Source organism: Schistocerca cancellata, chromosome 2, assembly GCF_023864275.1.
Source record: "Schistocerca cancellata isolate TAMUIC-IGC-003103 chromosome 2, iqSchCanc2.1, whole genome shotgun sequence".
Taxonomy (NCBI): domain Eukaryota; kingdom Metazoa; phylum Arthropoda; class Insecta; order Orthoptera; family Acrididae; genus Schistocerca; species Schistocerca cancellata.
In genome coordinates this window covers 536685213-536706082 of record NC_064627.1, presented here as the reverse complement: position 1 = coordinate 536706082, position 20870 = coordinate 536685213, and the positions used below count along the sequence as shown (strand labels likewise).

Below are 20870 nucleotides of genomic sequence, written 5' to 3'. Positions count from 1 at the left end.
GGGAAAGTGTAACGTTGAGTAATTCCAATTCCTTTGCATTTTCCCCACCAAAAATTGATCTAGCGTCTCTGTCGAACAGAGATCTATTTATTCCAAAAGCCATGTCGTGGTGAACATATACAAATGCGATTGGAAAAAGTAAGGGCTCGGGGCCGGGAGAAATTGTAGGGGCAGGTGGGTGCGACTGTAGGGTAGTTTTGAGCACCATAGTCAGTTTGCAAACTTCGAGGCGAACATATGATCGTAAAAGGTGGGGGAGAGGTGGGGCTGAAAGTGCGGAGAGAGGGCAGCAGAATGTGGAGGCACCTGTAGGACAATCCAGGAGTATGATAATTGAACACATTGAGAGTACCTCCCTCTCCAGCAGCTCAACACAGACTAAGTCTTTTTCCAGCCAGTTCATGGGGGAGGGGGAAAAGTGGAGCCCTATCTCCTACAGAATAATTAAATAAAGAAAACACTAACTGAATTGAACAATTCATTATTATGTCGACTGACTTGAATTTTGTGTCATTAGATCCTCCATCTCCAGCACAGACTGAGTCTTTTTCCTGCCAATTCTCAGATGAGAATGGCTGATGGATTGCCCAGGAAGGGAAGGAGTAACTAAACGATCAGTTTAGCTAGTTAGGCTATTAATTTGATATCAAAGGTGTACTAGTTTGGGTGAGGGGAAGTGTTTGACAATTTCCCACAGGGGTGAGGAGGGGGACAGATGAAGAGTTTCTCAGGAGGATGGATTATCCCCAGGTGGTCATAAATCAACCCTCAGGGGGTCACGAATCCATTAGCATAAAATTAGGTTAAGGAAGGGGCTAATTTGATCCTGAATCTTTGCTTACCCCTGATTGTATGTAACCCGCACAAATGATGTGCCACAGAAATCTCTTTGCCCCAATACCCCACAGCTCTTAGCATTCGATCAGTCTCACAAGTAGTAATGTCGCAGGAAAGCCACATATTTCTAACACATGTTCTCATTACAATGTAATTAACAGTTCTCAAAACTGCTGTCAGTCAGAAAATGAGTATGGTCATGTCTTCTACTATGTTCACTGTAGTCATATTGCTCTGCTTTCTCCAGCACCAGTTACCACATTAATTTGCTACAGTCACTTGCATCCACAAACGGATAGTTCTACTAGGTGGGCAAAATCAGTTATACGAATTGGGCGGAAATCGGTAGATATGACGTACATAAACATACAGACAAATAATTACAATATCAGAAATAATAGATAATTCATTCAGTAGAAAGAGCTTAATAAATTAAACCAGTCAATAATGTGTGTGTCCAACTCTGGAGCTTTTTCAAGCAGTTATTTTACTTTGAACTGATTGACAGAGTTGTTGGATGTCCGGCTGAGGGATATGGTGCCAAATTCTGTCCAACTGGTGTGTCAGATCGATAAAATACTGAGATGATTGGAGGGCCCTGCCCATAATGCTCTCTAAACGTTCTCAATTGGGGAGAGAACTGGCGACCTTGTTGGCCAGGGTAGGGTTTGATTTGCACGAACACTAGCAGTAGAAACTCTTACCACATGAAGGCGGGCATTATCTTGCTGAAATGTAAGCCTAGCATGGCTTGCCATCAAGGGCAATAAAACAGGGCGTAGAATGTCGTCGACATACCGTTGTGCTGTAAGGGTTCCACGGATGACAACAAAATATGTGCTGCTGTGAATAGAAATGGCACCCCTGGCTGTCACTCGTGGTTGTCTGGCAGTACGGTAGGTGATAGTCGTGTTGGTATCTTACTGCTCTCCGGGTCGCTGCAGACACGTTTTCGGCCTCGAATCTCATTGACTGGAGTATAATTGTCTTCAGTGATGAGTCCCGCTTCGACCTGAACCCAAGGAAGCTTGTCTTTGTTCTTGCAAAACCCTACCTTGGCCAGCAAGGTCGCCAGATCTTTCCTCAATTAAGAACGTTGGGAGCGTTACGGGCAGTGGCCCCCAACCAGTTCTGGATTTTGTCGTTTTAACGCGCCAGTTGAACAGTAATTAACAGATTCTTCCTGGGAGGACATCCAAAAACTCTATCAATCAGTGGCAAGCCGAATAACTACTTGCATAAGGTCCAGAGGTGGAGCAACACAATACTGGCTTGCTCAATTTGTGAAGCTCTTTCTCTTGAATAAATGATTCAGTTTTTCTGAAATTTTATTCATTTATTTATTTGTACATGTACGTCACATCTACTGATTTCTGTCCCATCCGGATAATTCCTTCGTGTTGCGTCTTATTTTTTTCTTAGAGTGTGTTTATAAGACTGACGCGGAAATGACGCTTCCTAATGAACAGGAGAACTGCCCAGCGCAGAATATTTGGAAACCGTTATTTCGTCGCGCCAGTCGGTTGGCTTTACATGTCTGCGCATGCGCTCCTCCTGCATGCTCTGTCCCGAGTTCATCGTTGTGTCATTATGTTAGAGTGAGTTAAATGAGCAGACGTGTTTAGTGACCAGTTGAATGCAACACAAAATGATGCTCGTGCTGAAACAACACGTTCCCATTTCAGAGTGTTAAGCAAAGCACAGTTCATGGAAAAAGTGTGAGGAACGTTTTGCATGACTGTTCAAGACTGGAAGTGTTTCGGCAAAACCTCAAGCAAAGTCTTCAATGCAAAACGTAGCGTTAAAATAGCCGAAATGGGCTCTGTAACGAGCAAAAACCGTAACGACTCGAAAAGAGTTCGAATACCAGAAAACGTTGCTCAAATGAAGTAAAGCCTGGAACAAAGTCTTATGAAATGTCAATGCCGTTTATCTGTACATCTAGTAGTTATGAGATGGTCGTGAAGAAAACACTGTCAAAAATCACGTAGATCTATATCCTTACAAATTAAATATTGTGCATGAATTAAACAGTCCAGATGAGCTTTCGCATTCAGGTTACAGGTATATCATAGCATGTGAAACTGTGCTCCTGCTCCTTTTGTAACATAAACCGCGATCCAGTCGGTAACTGATAACTTACAAATTCCATTAATGATTCAGCCACAGAAATGAGGAAAAAATACGCCTATAATTGAGAATCATAATAATTACACGGTCCAATCACATTAACGTGACCACCGCCTATGTCCGCCATGAACGTGCAGTAAGGGTGTCCACGGGATGCGAGAAAAATTGCAAACATCGTTGCAATGCGGAAATCGAGCGAGTTATCTGACGTCCAAAAGGGCATCATCATTGGCTTTCGGCCCAAGCGTGGTAGCATTTCCGACACAGTTAAGTCTGTAAACTGTTCGCGTGCCGCCGTCATTAAAGTTTACCGTGCATGGCAAAACTGCGCTATCCAAAACAGGCGCCAAGGAAACTGTGGCGCACCACTGGTCATAGAGGACACGGGTGGACGACGCCTTTGGAAATGTGCACGCACGAACAGAAGTGCAACTGTTGAGCAACTGACCGCCCAGATGAACCATGTGCTAGCAACAGTGCCTCCTCAACAATCGTTCAGCGAACGTTGTTGCGTTCATGAACTACTGCTGGCTGTTGTCAATCACTTTTATCGTAACTGGACATCCAATGAGTGGCGACACGTGTATTCAGATGAATCACGTTTCATGCTCCAACGTTGTGAAACGTCTGCAAGCAGACACCCTGCAACAGTCGTCGGAAAACTCCAGGCCGGAGGAGGCAGCATTATGGCCTGGGGCAGGGGCGGGCAGGAATTCTGCACGTGTGCGGTGCACATGCACGTGTGCAGTTAACAGGTGTTCTGCGTGCACACAGGGGCAAGCTGGCCACCCGCTTCTCATCCCTCCCCACCATACCGTCTCTCCGTTTCTTCCCTGTAATGCGTTTTGTTTCCTGGCCTGCTTTATTAAATGAAGGAATAAGGTTAGTAGGAGTGCTTGAAAGTAATCATGGTTTGAAAGAGCACCTATTACCTACGATACGTTTTATTTAATTATCACAGGTGGAGTTTACAATACGTTTAACGTCTGGAACAAAATTTCTACATACAGACAAACGCAAACAGTTACGTAAATTTTCATTACTGATGTTTGCTCTTAACCGAGACTTATTAATTTTCATAACAGAAAAAAATCTCTCACAAAAGTATGTCGAGCCCAACATTGACTATCTTCATGGCTTCACGATGGAGACGAGGAAACTCTTGCTGTGGAAAGTCGTGATAAAAATCTATTACACGTCTTGCCAAAAGGAACTTGTCTCTCAGACGAGAATTACACTGTAGATCTATTAATTCCATTTGCAAACTGAGATGAATATCATCTACAGAAACCAGATTCTCTCGAGAACTATTCAAAACCTTGGGATAAGTAAGATATATCCCCAAATCGCTTGAGAAATTCCTCTTTTATTGCACTAAGAACGGCAACATACTGAAATTTATTATAAGGCGTTCAATATTAAACTTCCGCTCACCAGCGAGAATAGTGTCACATATTATACATTTCCAATTTTCACGTTTTTTCCACAGAGAACAAATGATCCTCCCATTCCTTTTTAAAAGATAGCAGATCTCCAATTCTCCGTTTCCTTGATTCACTCTGCATTTTCCGGTTATTGAAATACAACGTTCACTATGTAGTGGTCGCTTCGCTTCAACGTCCGCAGCTTAGCCTGGTACTACACTGCCGCAACCTGCAGGCTGTCGGCACTGTCCCGTTCGACGATTGCACGCGAGCAGCACACGTGTAGCGCTGTGTGTTCATGAGCCGCGTGCAACGTTTGCCCGCCCCTGGCCTGGGGTATGTTTTCGTGGCATTTCCTGGGCGAACATGCCGTTGTGGAAGGCACAATAGATTAAAATAAGAATGTATCTACACTCCTGGAAATGGAAAAAAGAACACATTGACACCGGTGTGTCAGACCCACCATACTTGCTCCGGACACTGCGAGAGGGCTGTACAAGCAATGATCACACGCACGGCACAGCGGACACACCAGGAACCGCGGTGTTGGCCGTCGAATGGCGCTAGCTGCGCAGCATTTGTGCACCGCCGCCGTCAGTGTCAGCCAGTTTGCCGTGGCATACGGAGCTCCATCGCAGTCTTTAACACTGGTAGCATGCCGCGACAGCGTGGACGTGAACCGTATATGCAGTTGACGGACTCTGAGCGAGGGCGTATAGTGGGCATGCGGGAGGCCGGGTGGACGTACCGCCGAATTGCTCAACACGTGGGGCGTGAGGTCTCCACAGTACATCGATGTTGTCGCCAGTGGTCGGCGGAAGGTGCACGTGCTCGTCGACCTGGAACCGGACCGCAGCGACGCACGGATGCACGCCAAGACCGTAGGATCCTACGCAGTGCCGTAGGGGACCGCACCGCCACTTCCCAGCAAATTAGGGACACTGTTGCTCCTGGGGTATCGGCGAGGACCATTCTCAACCGTCTCCATGAAGCTGGGCTACGGTCCCGCACACCGTTAGGCCGTCTTCCGCTCACGCCCCAACATCGTGCAGCCCGCCTCCAGTGGTGTCGCGACAGGCGTGAATGGTGGGACGAATGGAGACGTGTCGTCTTCAGCGATGAGAGTCGCTTCTGCCTTGGTGCCAATGATGGTCGTATGCGTGTTTGGCGCCGTGCAGGTGAGCGCCACAATCAGGACTGCATACGACCGAGGCACACAGGGCCAACACCCGGCATCATGGTGTGGGGAGCGATCTCCTACACTGGCCGTACACCACTGGTGATCGTCGAGGGGACACTGAATAGTGCACGGTACATCCAAACCGTCATCGAACCCATCGTTCTACCATTCCTAGACCGGCAAGGGAACTTGCTGTTGCAACAGGACAATGCACGTCCGCATGTATCCCGTGCCACCCAACGTGCTCTAGAAGGTGTAAGTCAACTACCCTGGCCAGCAAGATCTCCGGATCTGTCCCCCACTGAGCATGTTTGGGACTGGATGAAGCGTCGTCTCACGCGGTCTGCACATCCAGCACGAACGCTGGTCCAACTGAGGCGCCAGGTGGAAATGGCATGGCAAGCCGTTCCACAGGACTACATCCAGCATCTCTACGATCGTCTCCATGGGAGAATAGCAGCCTGCATTGCTGCGAAAGGTGGATATACACTGTACTAGTGCCGACATTGTGCATGCTCTGTTGCCTGTGTCTATGTGCCTGTGGTTCTGTCAGTGTGATCATGTGATGTATCTGACCCCAGGAATGTGTCAATAAAGTTTCCCCTTCCTGGGACAATGAATTCACGGTGTTCTTATTTCAATTTCCAGGAGTGTATTCTTGGGGATCATGTCCATCCCTCCATGCAGTTTGTTTTTCCTCGACACAATGGCATCTACCATGCAGGATAATGCAATGTGTCACAAAGCACGCAGCATACGATGCGTGGTTCAAAGAGCATTGCTTATCTGGCAACCAAACTCTCCGGATTTAAACCCATTCGAGAATCTATGGGACCACCTCGGTCGCGCTGTTTGTGCCATGCATCCTCAATCGAGAGACCTAATGCAGCTGGCCATGCCACGGGAGTTTGCATGGCTGCACATCCCTGTCGGTACCGTCCAGAACCTCATTAACTCTCTTTCTGCACGTTTCACAGAAATCTGCGCTACTAAACGTGGTTATTCAGCCTTTTGGCAGTCACATTAATGTGACTGGGGAGTATATTATTGCTAAAGCACTTGGTGTAGAAGCACAGTTGTGTATTGTGAGGACTACATACTTAATTTTATCTTATTTCGAAATATTCACTCACTTTGAAACGTTAAAAATTATTTCTGCTCTATTTCGCTTAATCGAAGAACAGGTTCTGTTAAAAATTATACAGATGATTTTGAAAATAGGATCTTGTGCTGACTGACTGATGGCCGTTTCACCTGCGCATTGTTTGAGAGGAAGCTCGCTCAGAAATTTACATTTAATTCAGTTTGCATAGCCATACATTCATGAACAATTGTACATAAACCTTATTTAGCGTAGGTTATTTGTTAACAATACAATCTCTTATGTCCTATTAGAACACAGTTATCATCTGCAGTCACTTGTTAGCTGTGATGAGTGATAGTGCCCTTTATATAGTGTAAAATTCATAAAATATTTCGGTAATGAAATCAGACAGTGACACAAATTACAGGATAACACGGTAAGAATTACTAAAGAATTTATGAAAACTCCAATAACTCGAATTGCAATAACTTGGGAGACTGAACTCACAACGCAGGTGGGTGGCAGTCTTTCAGGTTGCATACTTCTGCGTTACAACTCATTTAACTGTCTTTTTCATTACTGGCCTTGTAGTTGTAGTACTTAAGTTGCCGACGTGCCAAACCAGTTTTTCCAAAAGCAGATAAAAGCATGGTCAAAAAGCGTTCTGCCGAAGGCTAATTAACTCTCAGGTAAGGTTAACGTTTTGTTTTACAGTGTTGTAAAATAGCTGACGCTTGTACATCTAAACTATTCAGTATTAAAGCCGTACTTCAAGTGGTATTTATGGAAACACGTTATTTCCTTAATGTCTGCCGCGGTCTTAAGTTTACCACTCATTCAGCGTCCAGTAGCTAGGCTACCCTGCGACGGTCTGTTGCGGCCTAAGATGCTTACCACCACTTAGCCGTCAGGTTGTTGGAAGACGAGTCAACGGCCATAGTTTCGGTACAGTATTTTCGAGGACTCGGTGATCTGAATACAGAAGTCTGTAATAAGGTTAACATTTTCACTGGGGCGTACCTGTTGGTCATGAATCCCGAGACTATCATGCAATAAAATTGCACGTTCCTGATGCCCATCCTGTTTCATGAATGTTTGAACTATCGTGTATTGTGTGCAATGAAAGCTTTCTCTGTAAACGTTAAATGTTGTAAGCTGAGTAAAGGTATACCTGACCCCTCTGTTATCGTATGTATTCAAACAGAAATCTTTAAAATATTTTTATCTTGTTTCATCTTTTGCATAAAAACTATAACTAACTTTACAGAAAACTTAACTTAGAGTTTGTGTGTGTGTGTGTGTGTGTGGGGCGTCTGACATCGGAGAGCATATAAAACAGAGATGAGTCGCTAGATTGTTGGATTCCTCACTGCTGAAGAAATTGTGCCAACGGAAATCCACTCCATGGTCGACACCTCTCACCGGCAATCTCTCATAATGAACAGTGTCTCAAGCAACCCATCCGTGACGATCGGCAGATTACGTCCAAGAACTTGTGTACACAACTGAATGCCGGCCGGTGTGGCCGAGCGGTTCTAGGCGCTTCAGTCTGGAACCGAGCGACCGCTACGGTCGCAGGTTCAAATCCTGCCTCGGGCATGGATGTGTGTGATGTCCGTAGGTTGGTTAGGTTTAAGTAGTGTAGGGGACTGATGACCTCAGATGTTATGTCCCATAGTGCTCAGAGCCATTTGAACCACAAATGAATGTTGTCTGCAATGCCTTAGACAAGGTGTTATGCATTACTTTTGAATGCATTACGGGAACAGCAGTGATCAATGTCTTATAAATAATTACTATTAAAAACAGTCTTGATCACGGTTTGTCTCCAACAGAAAGAGGTTCCTACTCAATGGTCTGAAGATGACCACAGTAGTGGTCGAAACCGGTCACCTTGTTAAATAAATCGTGATCAAGACTGTTTTTAATAGCAATTATTTATAAGGTGTTATGCAGCTTTCGTTATTGCAACGTGTGTGAAAGATGAATCCTGCAAATTATTACACATGATAACAAAAAAATTGATTCGATCAATATGAGACTGAAAGCGTCGATTTTCTAACTGATTTTCTAACTCCGGAGACGAGACTCGGTGTCAACAGTATGAGCCAGAATCCAAAAAACAGTCCTTGGACTTGAGATGCGAATTCTAGAACAAAGAAGTTTGCCATCTGCAGGCAAAGTGATGTGTACAACCCTCCGGAACCAGAAGGGTATGGTTCTTTAGGATATCTTGGATCCCGAGCATCTGTCATTTCAGTACGCTACAAGACAACACTCACTAGATTGAATTCGAGAGTCATGCCAAAGCAGAAGAGAAACTTCCACTAGTAACACGATAACGGCAGGTGCTACAACAGTTTTAAGCCCATGGAACTCACTGCCAAATTCGTCTCGAGTGCCCTTCAATATCTACCGTACAATCCTGATTTAGCACTTTCAGATTTACGTCTCTTTGGGCCCATGAAAGATGGACTCCGAGGCCAACATATTCGATGACGTGACATTATCAAGCCTTTAAGGCAGAGGGTAGCCTGAGCTGGTTCCGGTTTTTACGGGCACGGCATGCCGGCACTTTTTCATCATTGTCAAAATTGTGTAGCGAATGGCGGTGACCCTGTGGGAAAAATTACACTTTTCTGTTCTATCTCCTGTCTTACGGAAGCTATAGACTGGCGGCTCTCCACTCTAGTTTCGTCCAGTCTGAAAAGGAACACCACTAGGGCCTACAACTTGGCGCCTTCCGCGTCCTATGCCGTTGACCATAGTAGGTTCATCCACCTGTAGGAATGGTTTCATGTTCCTTGGTCATGAGAATGCCCAAGTTTCCTCCTTATCACCCACACTTGAAGAGGTTGTTTGCATTTGAACCGAACGGGTCTCCTTTTTGTGTGGATATTCGGTCCCTGCCACGCTGGCCGTTTGTACAATATCTGTACAGACGTTGCCCCCTTCTCTATCAAGGCAAGGAGACCTGATGATTTTCCCTTATTCGAGTCTCGGAAAGTACTAACGTTACCTAGGCTCCCTAGTACTTACAGAGAAAAAATGACAGTCTGTAGTTGATATCTTGTTGTATTTCACTGCGTTATAAGCTTTCTGTATCTGTCGTAGTTTCGATGAAAAACCCTTGTAGAATTAGTGCAGCACCTAATGGGTGCGCCATTTCTGGCATCCTGGAGCGGATGCGACAGATCATGATACTTTTCGAGATTATGATTCCTCCTTCTTCTTCAAACAACCCTGCAATCCGAATCAGGTATTATAAACCAAATTCACAAATCATTACGAGTTAAATTACAAACGTTTTAAATCCGAGCTTAAATATCTAGTTACAGTATCTTGGTATGTAGAATGTCTTTCTGATCAGTTCATCTATATCGTCTTTGCTATTCCGTTAGCGCCATAAGCGGTGTAAACAATAGCTTTCATACGTCTGTCCCATCTCAAAGTACCTCTGGAGGCCAAAGATGTTACATTAGCGTCTTCTAATAGCAGACGCAGTGTGGCCCAGGTATGACACTGGACCCATGTTCAAAAGGACAAGCACTGAAAACACTGACCGCAAAACAGATTTACATAGTTTTCTACGGTTTCCTTAAGTACTTTAAGACAAATGTCGAGAAAAGTCCTTTGGAAAAGACAAGAGAAATTTCTTTCTCAATTTTTCTCCAATCCGAACGTGTCTTACTTTCTAATAACATCTCCCTAAGGCAGAAGCAATAACTTGACAGAGCTGATTTCTTTACTTACAGAATGCGTCGTTATTTCGTAAGATTGGGTGGAAGTTTTGTAAAATAGCTGATGCTTGTACATAGACAAGGTGTAAAAAAGTATTCCATATACTGAGAAGTAGAACTATGGACCAAAACCAGGAAAAAGTCCAGTAAATATGAGCTCTAAAATGTAACCTTAACAGCTACGAACACTAGATTTTCTTCGCTACTGTGAAACACATCTCTTCTACCGCGATCTCTTTGTTATTACGAACGATCTACAGAAGGCAGTAAACAAATAAAGACACTTTCCTCTGTAGTAAAAATCTGTTAGCTATGTTACTGTAAATCGTTTTCACAGTTCTGGGAAGTGTAATGCGTGCATTAGGTCTAGTGGAACTACGTTACGTTGTGATCAGCTTGTGAAATACTTTTACACTGTAGTTTTATCTTTGCAGTTACAAGCATAATGAAGGCCTGTAATTCCACACGGGAAATAGCAGACGTAGTTTGCACTAACACAAGTTTATTACAGTAGCACTGTAGAAGCTGCAGGAAATCGAATACAGACACAAAAAACGTAAAGCCTACAGCGACGCTGTCGTAGGCTAAAGGAAAAACTGGTGTAGGAGCGTTCCAAGAGAGACCAGTCCTTGGCAAAAGTTAGAGTAACAGGGTCACAAGCGAGGGCATCCGGAGAAATTTATCCAAGAGGGGTTTACATAAACATGAAAATTGGTAATTTTAGAATATTACCCCTCTTGGAGCTTGAGAAAGTGTCACGCCATTAGATCTGACACAAACTACACAAAACGTATTGCATCTGAAGCCACTAAATATTCGTTGCATGTGGATTACTTTGCAGCCCAAAAAGCATTCGCTTCTGTAAACAGACAAATACCGTCCTAACAGGACTTGAAGGCTGAACTGTACCGACCGGCCGCCGTGTCATCCTCAGCCCTTAGGCGTTACCAGATGTGGTCAGCACTCCGCTCTCCTGGTCGTTGTCAGTATTCGTGACCGGTGCCGCTACTTTTCACTCAAGTAGCTCCGTAGTTGGCCTCAGAAGGGCAACAGCACTCGGCAGACCCGGACGGTGATCCGTCAAAGTGCTAGCCAATCCCGACAGCAGTTAACTAGCATATATAAAGCATATGTTTTTATATTATTAATACAAATATGGCTGTCAACTCTTTGAGTTTATGATTGAGACTGATTCGTCATATAATTAAATTCATAGCATCGAATGAACTAGAAAAGAAAACTACAAAATTTTCACAAAAAATTTCAGTCATATAATAATGTTAGGTTGACATTAAAAGTTAAAAATCAGGAACACGAAAAATCAGAATTGTTGAAAACTTCCTGAAGGATGTCGACAAAAGTAACCAGTAAAAACTTCATTGATTAATACTCGTTGAAGTGGGAAAAATTGATCAGATTTAAAAATCTTTCACTTTTGATGCTATTTGTAACACTTCACCCACAAACCTCCACATCTGATCGTGTTGGTGACTGACCCTGTAATTTTACACTTGATGAGCCAAAACGTTATGATTAACTACGTAACAGCTTGTTTGTCCGGCTTTGGAACGAAATGCATAATTGATTGTGAGTATCAGGGATCCGACAGTTCGTTGATAGGTTTGTGGAGGTATGTAGCATGTCTATGCACGGGTCATGTAATTCGCGTAAATAACGGGCCACTGATTTGTGTGCGCGGTGATGGTGCCCGATAGCGACCCAGATGGGTTTTACAGGATTTGCATCAGGCGAATTTGATTGCCCAGACATCAACATAAGTTCACTATAATGCTACTGAAACCACTGTTGCACTGTTCTCGCTCCGAGACAAGGACATTTATACTGCCGAAAGATGACATCGCCGTCAGGGAAGACCTCAAGCCTGAAGGGATGCATGTGGTTGGCAGGTGTCAGCATGTCTTCGATTACTACCATGTGTCCCATACAAGCGTAGGAGAATGTCTCCCATAGGATAATACTGCTCCCACCTGCCGCGCTGCACATTTCGAGCCGCCTCTCACGTCGATGACGGCGTTTGTGGAGACAGCCATCGACCTAGTGTAACAAAAATGTGATGCACACGAAAAGCCGACACTTTTCCGCTAATCGATGGTCGAATCCCGGTGGTCCCGTGGTCACTACAGTCATTGCGTTAACATGTGAACACGTAGGGGAGATCTACTGCAGAGCTCCCTGTTCAACATTATACGACGAATGGTGTGCTCCGAAACACTTGTGCATGCACCAGCATTGTACTCCTTCGGCAAAGATACCACAGATCACCATCTATCCTGCTTTACAGAACAGATAAGCCTCTGAACCCCACGTTCTGTGTGAAGTCGTGAACGTCCAACCGTTTAGCGCCTAGAGGTCACTGTCCTCCTACCTCTTTTTGTAGATGCTCACGACAGTAGCCCATGAACATTCGAACAGCTTCGCCGTTTTCGATACACTTGTTCACAGGCCCCGCTTAATAATGATCTGTCAATTTTCTAAGCCGCTTGTCTCAATTAATTTCCCCATTTGCAGCCCTTATCTTCGCTTGGGTGATCCCCCGTCCGTGTCTGCTCCGCTTACATATTTCTGTTACTGCCTTACGTGCCTGCAACGCCACCAGTCGGCGTCCAACGTTGCGGTGGGCAGTGGTCGTAATGTACGTGTAACAATCTGTTACTTGAAAGTTGACTGACATAATTAAAGTAGAACGAACGTGTTTTGGCTTGTTTGTGCGAAGGTCACCTATGCCCAGTAATCGACTAGATGTGTGGAAAACCTCTCACATCCACCCTGAGTTTCGCAGGTACAATCGAATCTTAACAGTTTGGGATTCAACTATTAATATACAGTCTTTCCAGCTTGGCTGCAGAATTCGTAGCTCTGTGACAGCAAGTTTCAGGGTCTTGCAACAAGCAGAGATCAGGGGAAGTGCCAAATCCTGGAGACAGTAAAATTTCGATCTCGAAATGCCGCACTTCTTTTCCCTCTCTTCGAAGGCAAAACTGGTCTTTTCTCTTTCTTACTGACATATTCGGGTCCATAGATGATAGTGGGTGAACTCATATACAGGAGGACATGTCCATATTCTTCAGTCTACTACAATCTTTCTGCTATATCAAATTCTCCACAAGTTGTCACAGACGTTGCTAGTGTACCAATAACAGCTAAAATACTGATGTTATTAAGATGTGCAATAGGTTAGGAAGTTGGAGGATATGTCCTTGTGGGAACTGGAAATGGGAATGGGTGTCGGCCGCTGATATGCGTACGCGTTGATGGCGCCCAATAGAAACCGAGATGGGTTCCATATGAGTTTGCTCGCCGAAACATCAAAGTGAGTTCACTACAATGCTCCTCAAACCACTGTAGCACTGTCCTGGTTCCGAGGCACAGACAATTATACTGCTGAAAGATGAGATCGTCGTCAGGGAAGACATTAAGCATGAAGAGATGCAGGTGGTTCGCAGCTGTGAGCATGTCTTCGAGTACTACCACAGGTACCTCTGATTCCAGGAGGAGGCAAGTGCCCATTAGTGGACGCCTGTGGTTATAAACAAACACTCAAAGTGGATTCCAAAGGATAGCATGTCTGCAGCGAGGATGCGACAACTAGTATGGCAAGAAGGTACTTCTTCACAGAAAACTAAGTACTGACTCTGAGCCGCAGAGCATAACTGTGACGGAGGTGTTGCCCATGTTATTCGATGAGGGCTATGTTCACGGTGGCATCTGGGGTTACAAGCTCTCAAAGCCATTGGTGGTGTGCGAATAATTGCCAACTCCATATTGCTCTCTGGGGGAGAGAGAGAGAATACCACGAATTTGAGGGTGCTGCTGTGGTACCACACACCACATGACCTCGTACCATGAGATGCGGGTGACAATTGAGGTCACATTCATCAGGAAGACTGTTCAGCATATTCGGTATTCGTTGAATCCATGTTAGGACACGTTGCTACCGTCGTCAGACGATAATTGGGGGGGGGGGGGGTGATAGTAGGTAATTCAATTTCTCATGAGAGTATAAAGATTGGGGAACCCTTTTGTCTCTTAAGCCCTTTTTGGTTGCTTCATCGTGAACGCTCAAATCCTTCTTCTCGCCAGTTTTGAAATATAGCACAACTTATTCCAATTTTCGTATGTTGAACGTGAACTATGTCTAGTAGCTTATACAAAAGATACAAAGAAATTAAGGACATTAGCTGCCAGTAAGCATTGAATTAGATCAGTAGTGCAAGTTGAAACTTTGTGGCAGATCGATATTCGACCGTAGGTCCCCTGCTTGGTGGGAAAATGCCCTGATTACTGCACCATCTGGACGTGGACACAGTGGTCACCACACCAGCATGGACTACCCTAGCACGCCTCCTATCAGATCCAAATTGTCAATTTATAACACACACTACTGATATAGTGTCCTTGCTCATGAACCTCACAACTCGCGGCATTTTGCCGATTTCTGCAAGAATTCGGCTTTTGTGTGCATCTGCACTGAAGAAATCATTTACCATCATGACCTTAATTACATGTGGTGTGTCTGTTCTTTTTTGACATGTCCGAACGGACAGCCACCACATATACATTATTTGATATATTCAGATTCATCTAGGGAGGAAGTGAAAGGTGGGCACTAAGAGGTATGGACGAAAAGAGGTTAGAAGTTTTTAATGTGTAGTATTACACAAGAATGTTTAGTATCGAGTAGGAGATCGAATAACTACTGAGGGACAGGTTGATCTGACACAGCCTGTGTATCAAGGATTAGTTAATTTGGTGAAATGAAATGTACGTGTGACTGCGGCCTCTTGTAAGGGTAGACTGGTCGCCTGGGGCAATTCTTTTTAGCTGACACCACTTCAGCGACTAGCATGTTGATAGGCTGAAATGTTGATGGACAATCACAATACACAGCCCCTAAGCGAAGAAAATCTCCGACGCAGCCGGAATCGAACCGTGACACCTCACATGGCATTCTGCAGTGCTGACCACTCAGTTATGGAGATGAACAGTTAATTTGGTAATGAAGGGAAATTTATTGTTGAGAGGGAAAATTGTTGAGAGGTACCAGTCGTTGACCACAGGAAGCAGATTGAAGTGGCGTACCACAGACACATAATCTTTTCCACATTGTGTTGTACAGTATTCCTTGGAATAATGACTCTAAGAACTATGGGACATAACATCTGAGGTCATCAGTCCCCTAGACGTAGAACTACTTAAACCTTACTAACCTAAGGACATCACACACATCCATGCCCGAGGCAGGATTCGAATCTGCAACTATAGCAGCAGCGCAGTTCCGTTCTTGGAATAGCCCCTTGGAGTTGACATGGCCCGTTTCTGAGCAGAAACTACACTACTGGCCATTAAAATTGCTACACCAAGAAGAAACGCAGATGATAAACGGGTATTCATTGGACAAATATATTATACTAGAAATGACATGTGATTACGTTTTCACGCAATTTGGGTGCATAGGTCCTGAGAAATCAGTACCCAAAACAACCACATCTGGCCGTAATAACGGCCTTGATACCCCTGGGCACTGAGTCAAACAGAGCTTGGATGGCGTGTACAGGTACAGCTGCCCATGCAGCTTCAACACGATACCACAGTTAATCAAGAGTAGTGACTTACGTATTGTGACGAGCCAGTTGCTCGGCCTCCATTGACCAGACATTTTTAATTTGAGAGACCTGGAGAATGTGCTGGCCAGGGCAGCAGTCGAACATTTTCTGTATCCAGAAAGGCCCGTACAGGACCTGCAACATGCGGTCGTCCATTATCCTGCTGAAATGTAGGGTTTCGCAGGGATCGAGTGAAGGGTAGATGCACGGGTCGTAACACATCTGAAATGAACGTCCACTGTTCAAAGTGCCGTAAATGTGAACAAGAGGTGACCGAGACGTGTAACCAATGGCACCCCATACCATCACGCCGGGTGATACGCCAGTATGGCGATGACGAATACATGCTTCCAATGTGCGTTCACTGCGATGTCGCCAAACACGGATGCGACCATCATGATGCTGTAAACAGAACCTGGATTCATCCGAAAAAAATGACGTTTTGCCGTTCGTGCACCCAGGTTCGTCGTTGAGTACACCATCGCAGGCGCTCCTGTCTGTGATACAGCGTCAAGGGTAACCGCATCCACGGTCTCCGAGCTTATAGTCCATGCTGCTGCAAACGCCGTCGAACTGTTCGTGCAGATGGTTGTTGTCTTGCAAACGTCCCCATTTGTTGACTCAGGGATCGAGACGTGGCTGCACGATTCGTTACAGCCATGCGGATAAGATGCCTGTCATCTCGACTGCTTGTGATACGAGGCCGTTGGGATCCAGCATGGTGCTTCGTATTACCCTCCTGAATCCACCGATTCCATATTCTGCTAACAGTCATTGGATCTCGACCATCCGAGCAGTAATGTCGCGATACGATAAACCGCAATTGCGATAGGCTACAACCCGACCTTTATCAAAATCGGAAACGCGATGGTACGCATTTCTCCTCCCTACACGAGGTATCACAACAACGTTTCACCAGGCAACGCCTGTCAACTGCTGTTCGTGTATGAGAAATCGGTTGGAAACATTCCTCATGTCAGCACGTTGTAGGTTGTGTGAATCCTCTAAAAAGCTAATCATTTGCATATCACAGCATCTTCTTCCTGTCGGTTAAATTTCGCGTCTGTAGCACGTCATCTTCGTGGTGTAGCAATTTTAATGGCCAGTAGTGTATATAGTACTTGAACTTCGCTGTTGTTTACGATAGTAATGTGTACTTGACTGGTGTGTGTATTTTGTACGTACCGGTCTCGTGTGATGGAGCTGGCGCCATGGCTGTCAGTAGACATGTGACTGAGTGCATCCCTTTGCGCAGCAAACACCGGCGCAGTGGCGAGTGGTGTTCCTGGTGGTGGCGGCGCTGGTGTCGTTCCCTGGTCTGATGTATGTACTCTTCTCAACGACGCAGCGGCAGCCCTGGGACCCACCCTGTGGGCAGCCAGGCGCAGGTGCAGGGGAAGGCGTCGCAGCCGAGAAACAGCCCCTCCAGGAGGACAACGACCACAAGGGGTGCACCTAGGCTGCCACTTACTGTCAGGAAACACCCCTACATACCACTGTACTCTCTACGAGCGTTTCATAATAGGGGACCTTCCATAGTCAGTACATATAATCTTGGTAGTCTTTAAGAAGACCACATCTGTGTCTAACATTTTGGTCTACTGTTTAAATCCACCGGTACACATTTCCAGTAAATTACATCCAGCCTATTGCAGTCTTCCTAACTAACTTATCATCCTGTATGACAATCAATGACACTGTTCCCGAACTATCCATCAAACTGCAGGTGTGCCCAAAGGATCCGTTCTATCACCGCTCCTTTATCTCTTATACTCGGTCAACGACCCAAAAGAACTCCCTCTTGTGTACATGCTTCGAAATCCTGTAGAAACTGCCGTCTCCGCAGCTCATCCTACCTTTCATTCACCTCAATGGACGCTCCAACTCCATCCCAACAACTTCACCTCGTAGAGTAACCGGTGAGACCTTTCCATCAATCTTGCAAAAACCCAGGCAATAATTATAGGAAAAATCACCCATTAGTCTGACAATCCATATCACCACTGCCTGTCCCAACAAAACAGAACAGTAATATTTCTTGCACAAACATTCATTCAAAAACTAACCTGGACCCTGACCTACTAAAAATCTCAAAGAAAGCCCACAGTAGGTTAAACTCCTGAAACTAGTAATCAGGTTGACATGGATACTAAACCCCATGACCATTATGTAACTAGGACTTCTGTTTCTGCCAGTTTTATTATTTGCACGTAATCCTGGAATGATATGCGCTCCATGTTGCTTGGCGGATCTGACTCCCTTCTCCCACTTGTATGCTGTACCAGCTCACCAAATACTCACACCTCCTCAAACACTAAGAACACCTTCGGCTCTCCTAAATCTTCCATAAGTCCCAGTACCCCATAGTCTCCCCTATCCCTGAGGACACTAGCCTCCTGCCGCATGTCTGTCATGACATTTCACCATCCCTTCGTTTCCAAACGTTCCATGTTCTTTCCCAACATAATTTCTGTCAATTTCCCTCCCAAGCCTTGAACTCATCTCTTCAATATAGCCTTTCTTCCAATCATAACCTATCCTTCCCATTCCAAAAAAAGGCTATATCTTTCCCTTTTCTTGCCCTGCTAGTGTCCCATTCGTATCATAACACCTACACCTGACCAATCACATCCTTCCCATACACAAGTCCAACATCATTTTTCTTATAATACCCACTCCAATACTTCCCACATCTCAGTCCTCACCCATACTTACCATAAAACCCCATCATACCACACTCACAAAGCAGAAAATGCACATCATATCACGATGATCTTCTCATAAAACTCAGCTATTTTACCTTCTTCAGTCTCTTAGATTAAAGTTGTAAATTTATAAAGCAACTATTGAAGAGTGACAACTTGGCAACTGCCTGGCTCCCTAGTTGGGGAAATGCAAATAACTTATAAATAAACCACTTATCATTCCAAATACAAATCTTCTAAACAACTTGTAAAATTGTCTTACATTTCCTATAGACTTGATAGCAACCATCTTATCATTTCCTGTTGATCTTCAATCCAGTACTCCAGTGCATCTGCACCAATGTTGTTGTGGTCATCAGCCTGAAGACTGGTTTCAAACAGTATCCACACTACTTCATCCCACACAAGTCTCTTTATCTCTGCCCCTACATCCAGCTGAACCTTTTTACTCTTTTCATGCCTTGGTCTCCCACTGCAGTTTTTAACCTTCCTTCTCCCACTTCCCCTGACTCCAACAAAAATCTTTTCACTCTGATTCCGATCAGTATCTCTTTATAAGTTATTCTATTTACCCATCTAATCTTAAGCATTCGTTTGTACTAAAAGATTTCAGAACCTATTCTCTTGTTGTTGTATGGTTTATTGTGCATGTTTCACTTCTGTATTAGGCTAGACTTAAAAAACAAATACTTTGAGAGAAGACTTAAAACTTAAATTGATATTCAGTTTTAACATATTTCTCTTTTTCAAAAATTGTTTCCTTGCTATTTCCAGTTTGCATTTTATACACTCTTTACTTCTGTCATTCTCAGATATTTTCTGTCTAAATAGCAGAACCTGCCTATTGCTTTCAGCGTCTTGCTTCTCAGTCTAGTTCTGTCAGGATTACATGATTTAATTCGACTACATTTCATTAACCTTGTCTTACTTTCATCAATGTTTGACTATCCAAATCTTTTTCCATAACCGGCAGAATTAGAATGCCCTCAACAAACATTAAAGCTTTTTCTCTGAAAATCAGTTCACATATCGCATTTCTTATTTGATTCATTTACTGTTTGCTCTGTGTACAGACTGAGTAAAGTGCAGAACATATTACATCCATGTCGCACATCATTCTCAACCTGTACTTGCCTTTCATGTCCTCCTAAACTTTGAACTGCAGTCAGGCTTCTGTTCTACAGAAGTTGTAGTTAACCTGTCACACAGTGTATTTTATCTATTATAATGAGAGATTTGCTAAAAGTGTAATCCACTACATTCTGTGAAAAGCGTTTCGTTAATTTTCAAGTGCTAAAAATCTTGATTTGATGAATCATACATACTCAAAATGCAAATATTTTGAAACTTTTCACATTTTAAATCAACTGGCTGTAGATAGTTTTTCTAATAATTCACCGAATAGTGTATGTAAAATGTGCTAATGAGAACTCAGTTCCATTTCTGCTAACCTAGAGAGAAGAGATGACAACATAAGAAGTTAATGTGAACACTGTCTTACTTCTTGAATAGTGGAAACATGGAGTTCCTTATTAAGTAAAAACAGTACTGAGAAAGGTATACCTTAATTTATTGATGATTAATAAATGCAAACATGGATGTATTTGAATACAGAAAGTACAGATAAAAATTGTCTTTCCTCACAAATACTTGTTATTACATTGTATGTTCATTTAGTTACTGTGGGTACATCTTGAGATATATGTTTACTTACAATTCATGGAGAGTCTCTAGGCCCAGGACAATGTTCTTTCTACTGAAAGCCGTGTACTGCTTCTGGATAAGAATCGAGGAGCATAATAAGTGCAGAGCTCGTTATAAAACAAATGTTTGATCACACAGGAAAATCGAGTGCAATGCTATTTCTTTTCTCTGAATTCTTAATGTAACTGGCTGTTGAGTTTGGTCACTGCACGATGATAACGCCATCACAGTGAAATGCACCAGAATATATTGATTTTTAAAGGGCTGCCTAACCATGGAGGATTTGTAGGACAATGTAAAGGATCTTGCAATCTGAGTGAAGACAGATTAACAGATTTTTATTTGCTTTAATGATTGAGAAAAATCACAATATAAATTAATAGAGAACAAAATTTTCTGAAATTGTAAAACAATGCTAACACTTGTAACCTCCCCCCTCACT

The 20870-nt window shown here is 43.9% G+C and overlaps 1 protein-coding gene across 1 annotated transcript in view; it reads left to right on the top strand.

The window, feature by feature from the left end:
• The window catches only part of LOC126162085 (putative inorganic phosphate cotransporter), a 217424-nt gene extending 197084 nt beyond the window's left edge, over window positions 1–20340 (top strand). The window contains exon 11 of the mRNA XM_049918359.1: window positions 17275–20340. Coding sequence (XP_049774316.1) covers window positions 17275–17478 — 204 coding nt within the window. The 3' untranslated portion in view covers window positions 17479–20340. The remainder of the gene's footprint in view (window positions 1–17274) is intronic.
• Window positions 20341–20870: the final 530 nt, after the last annotated feature.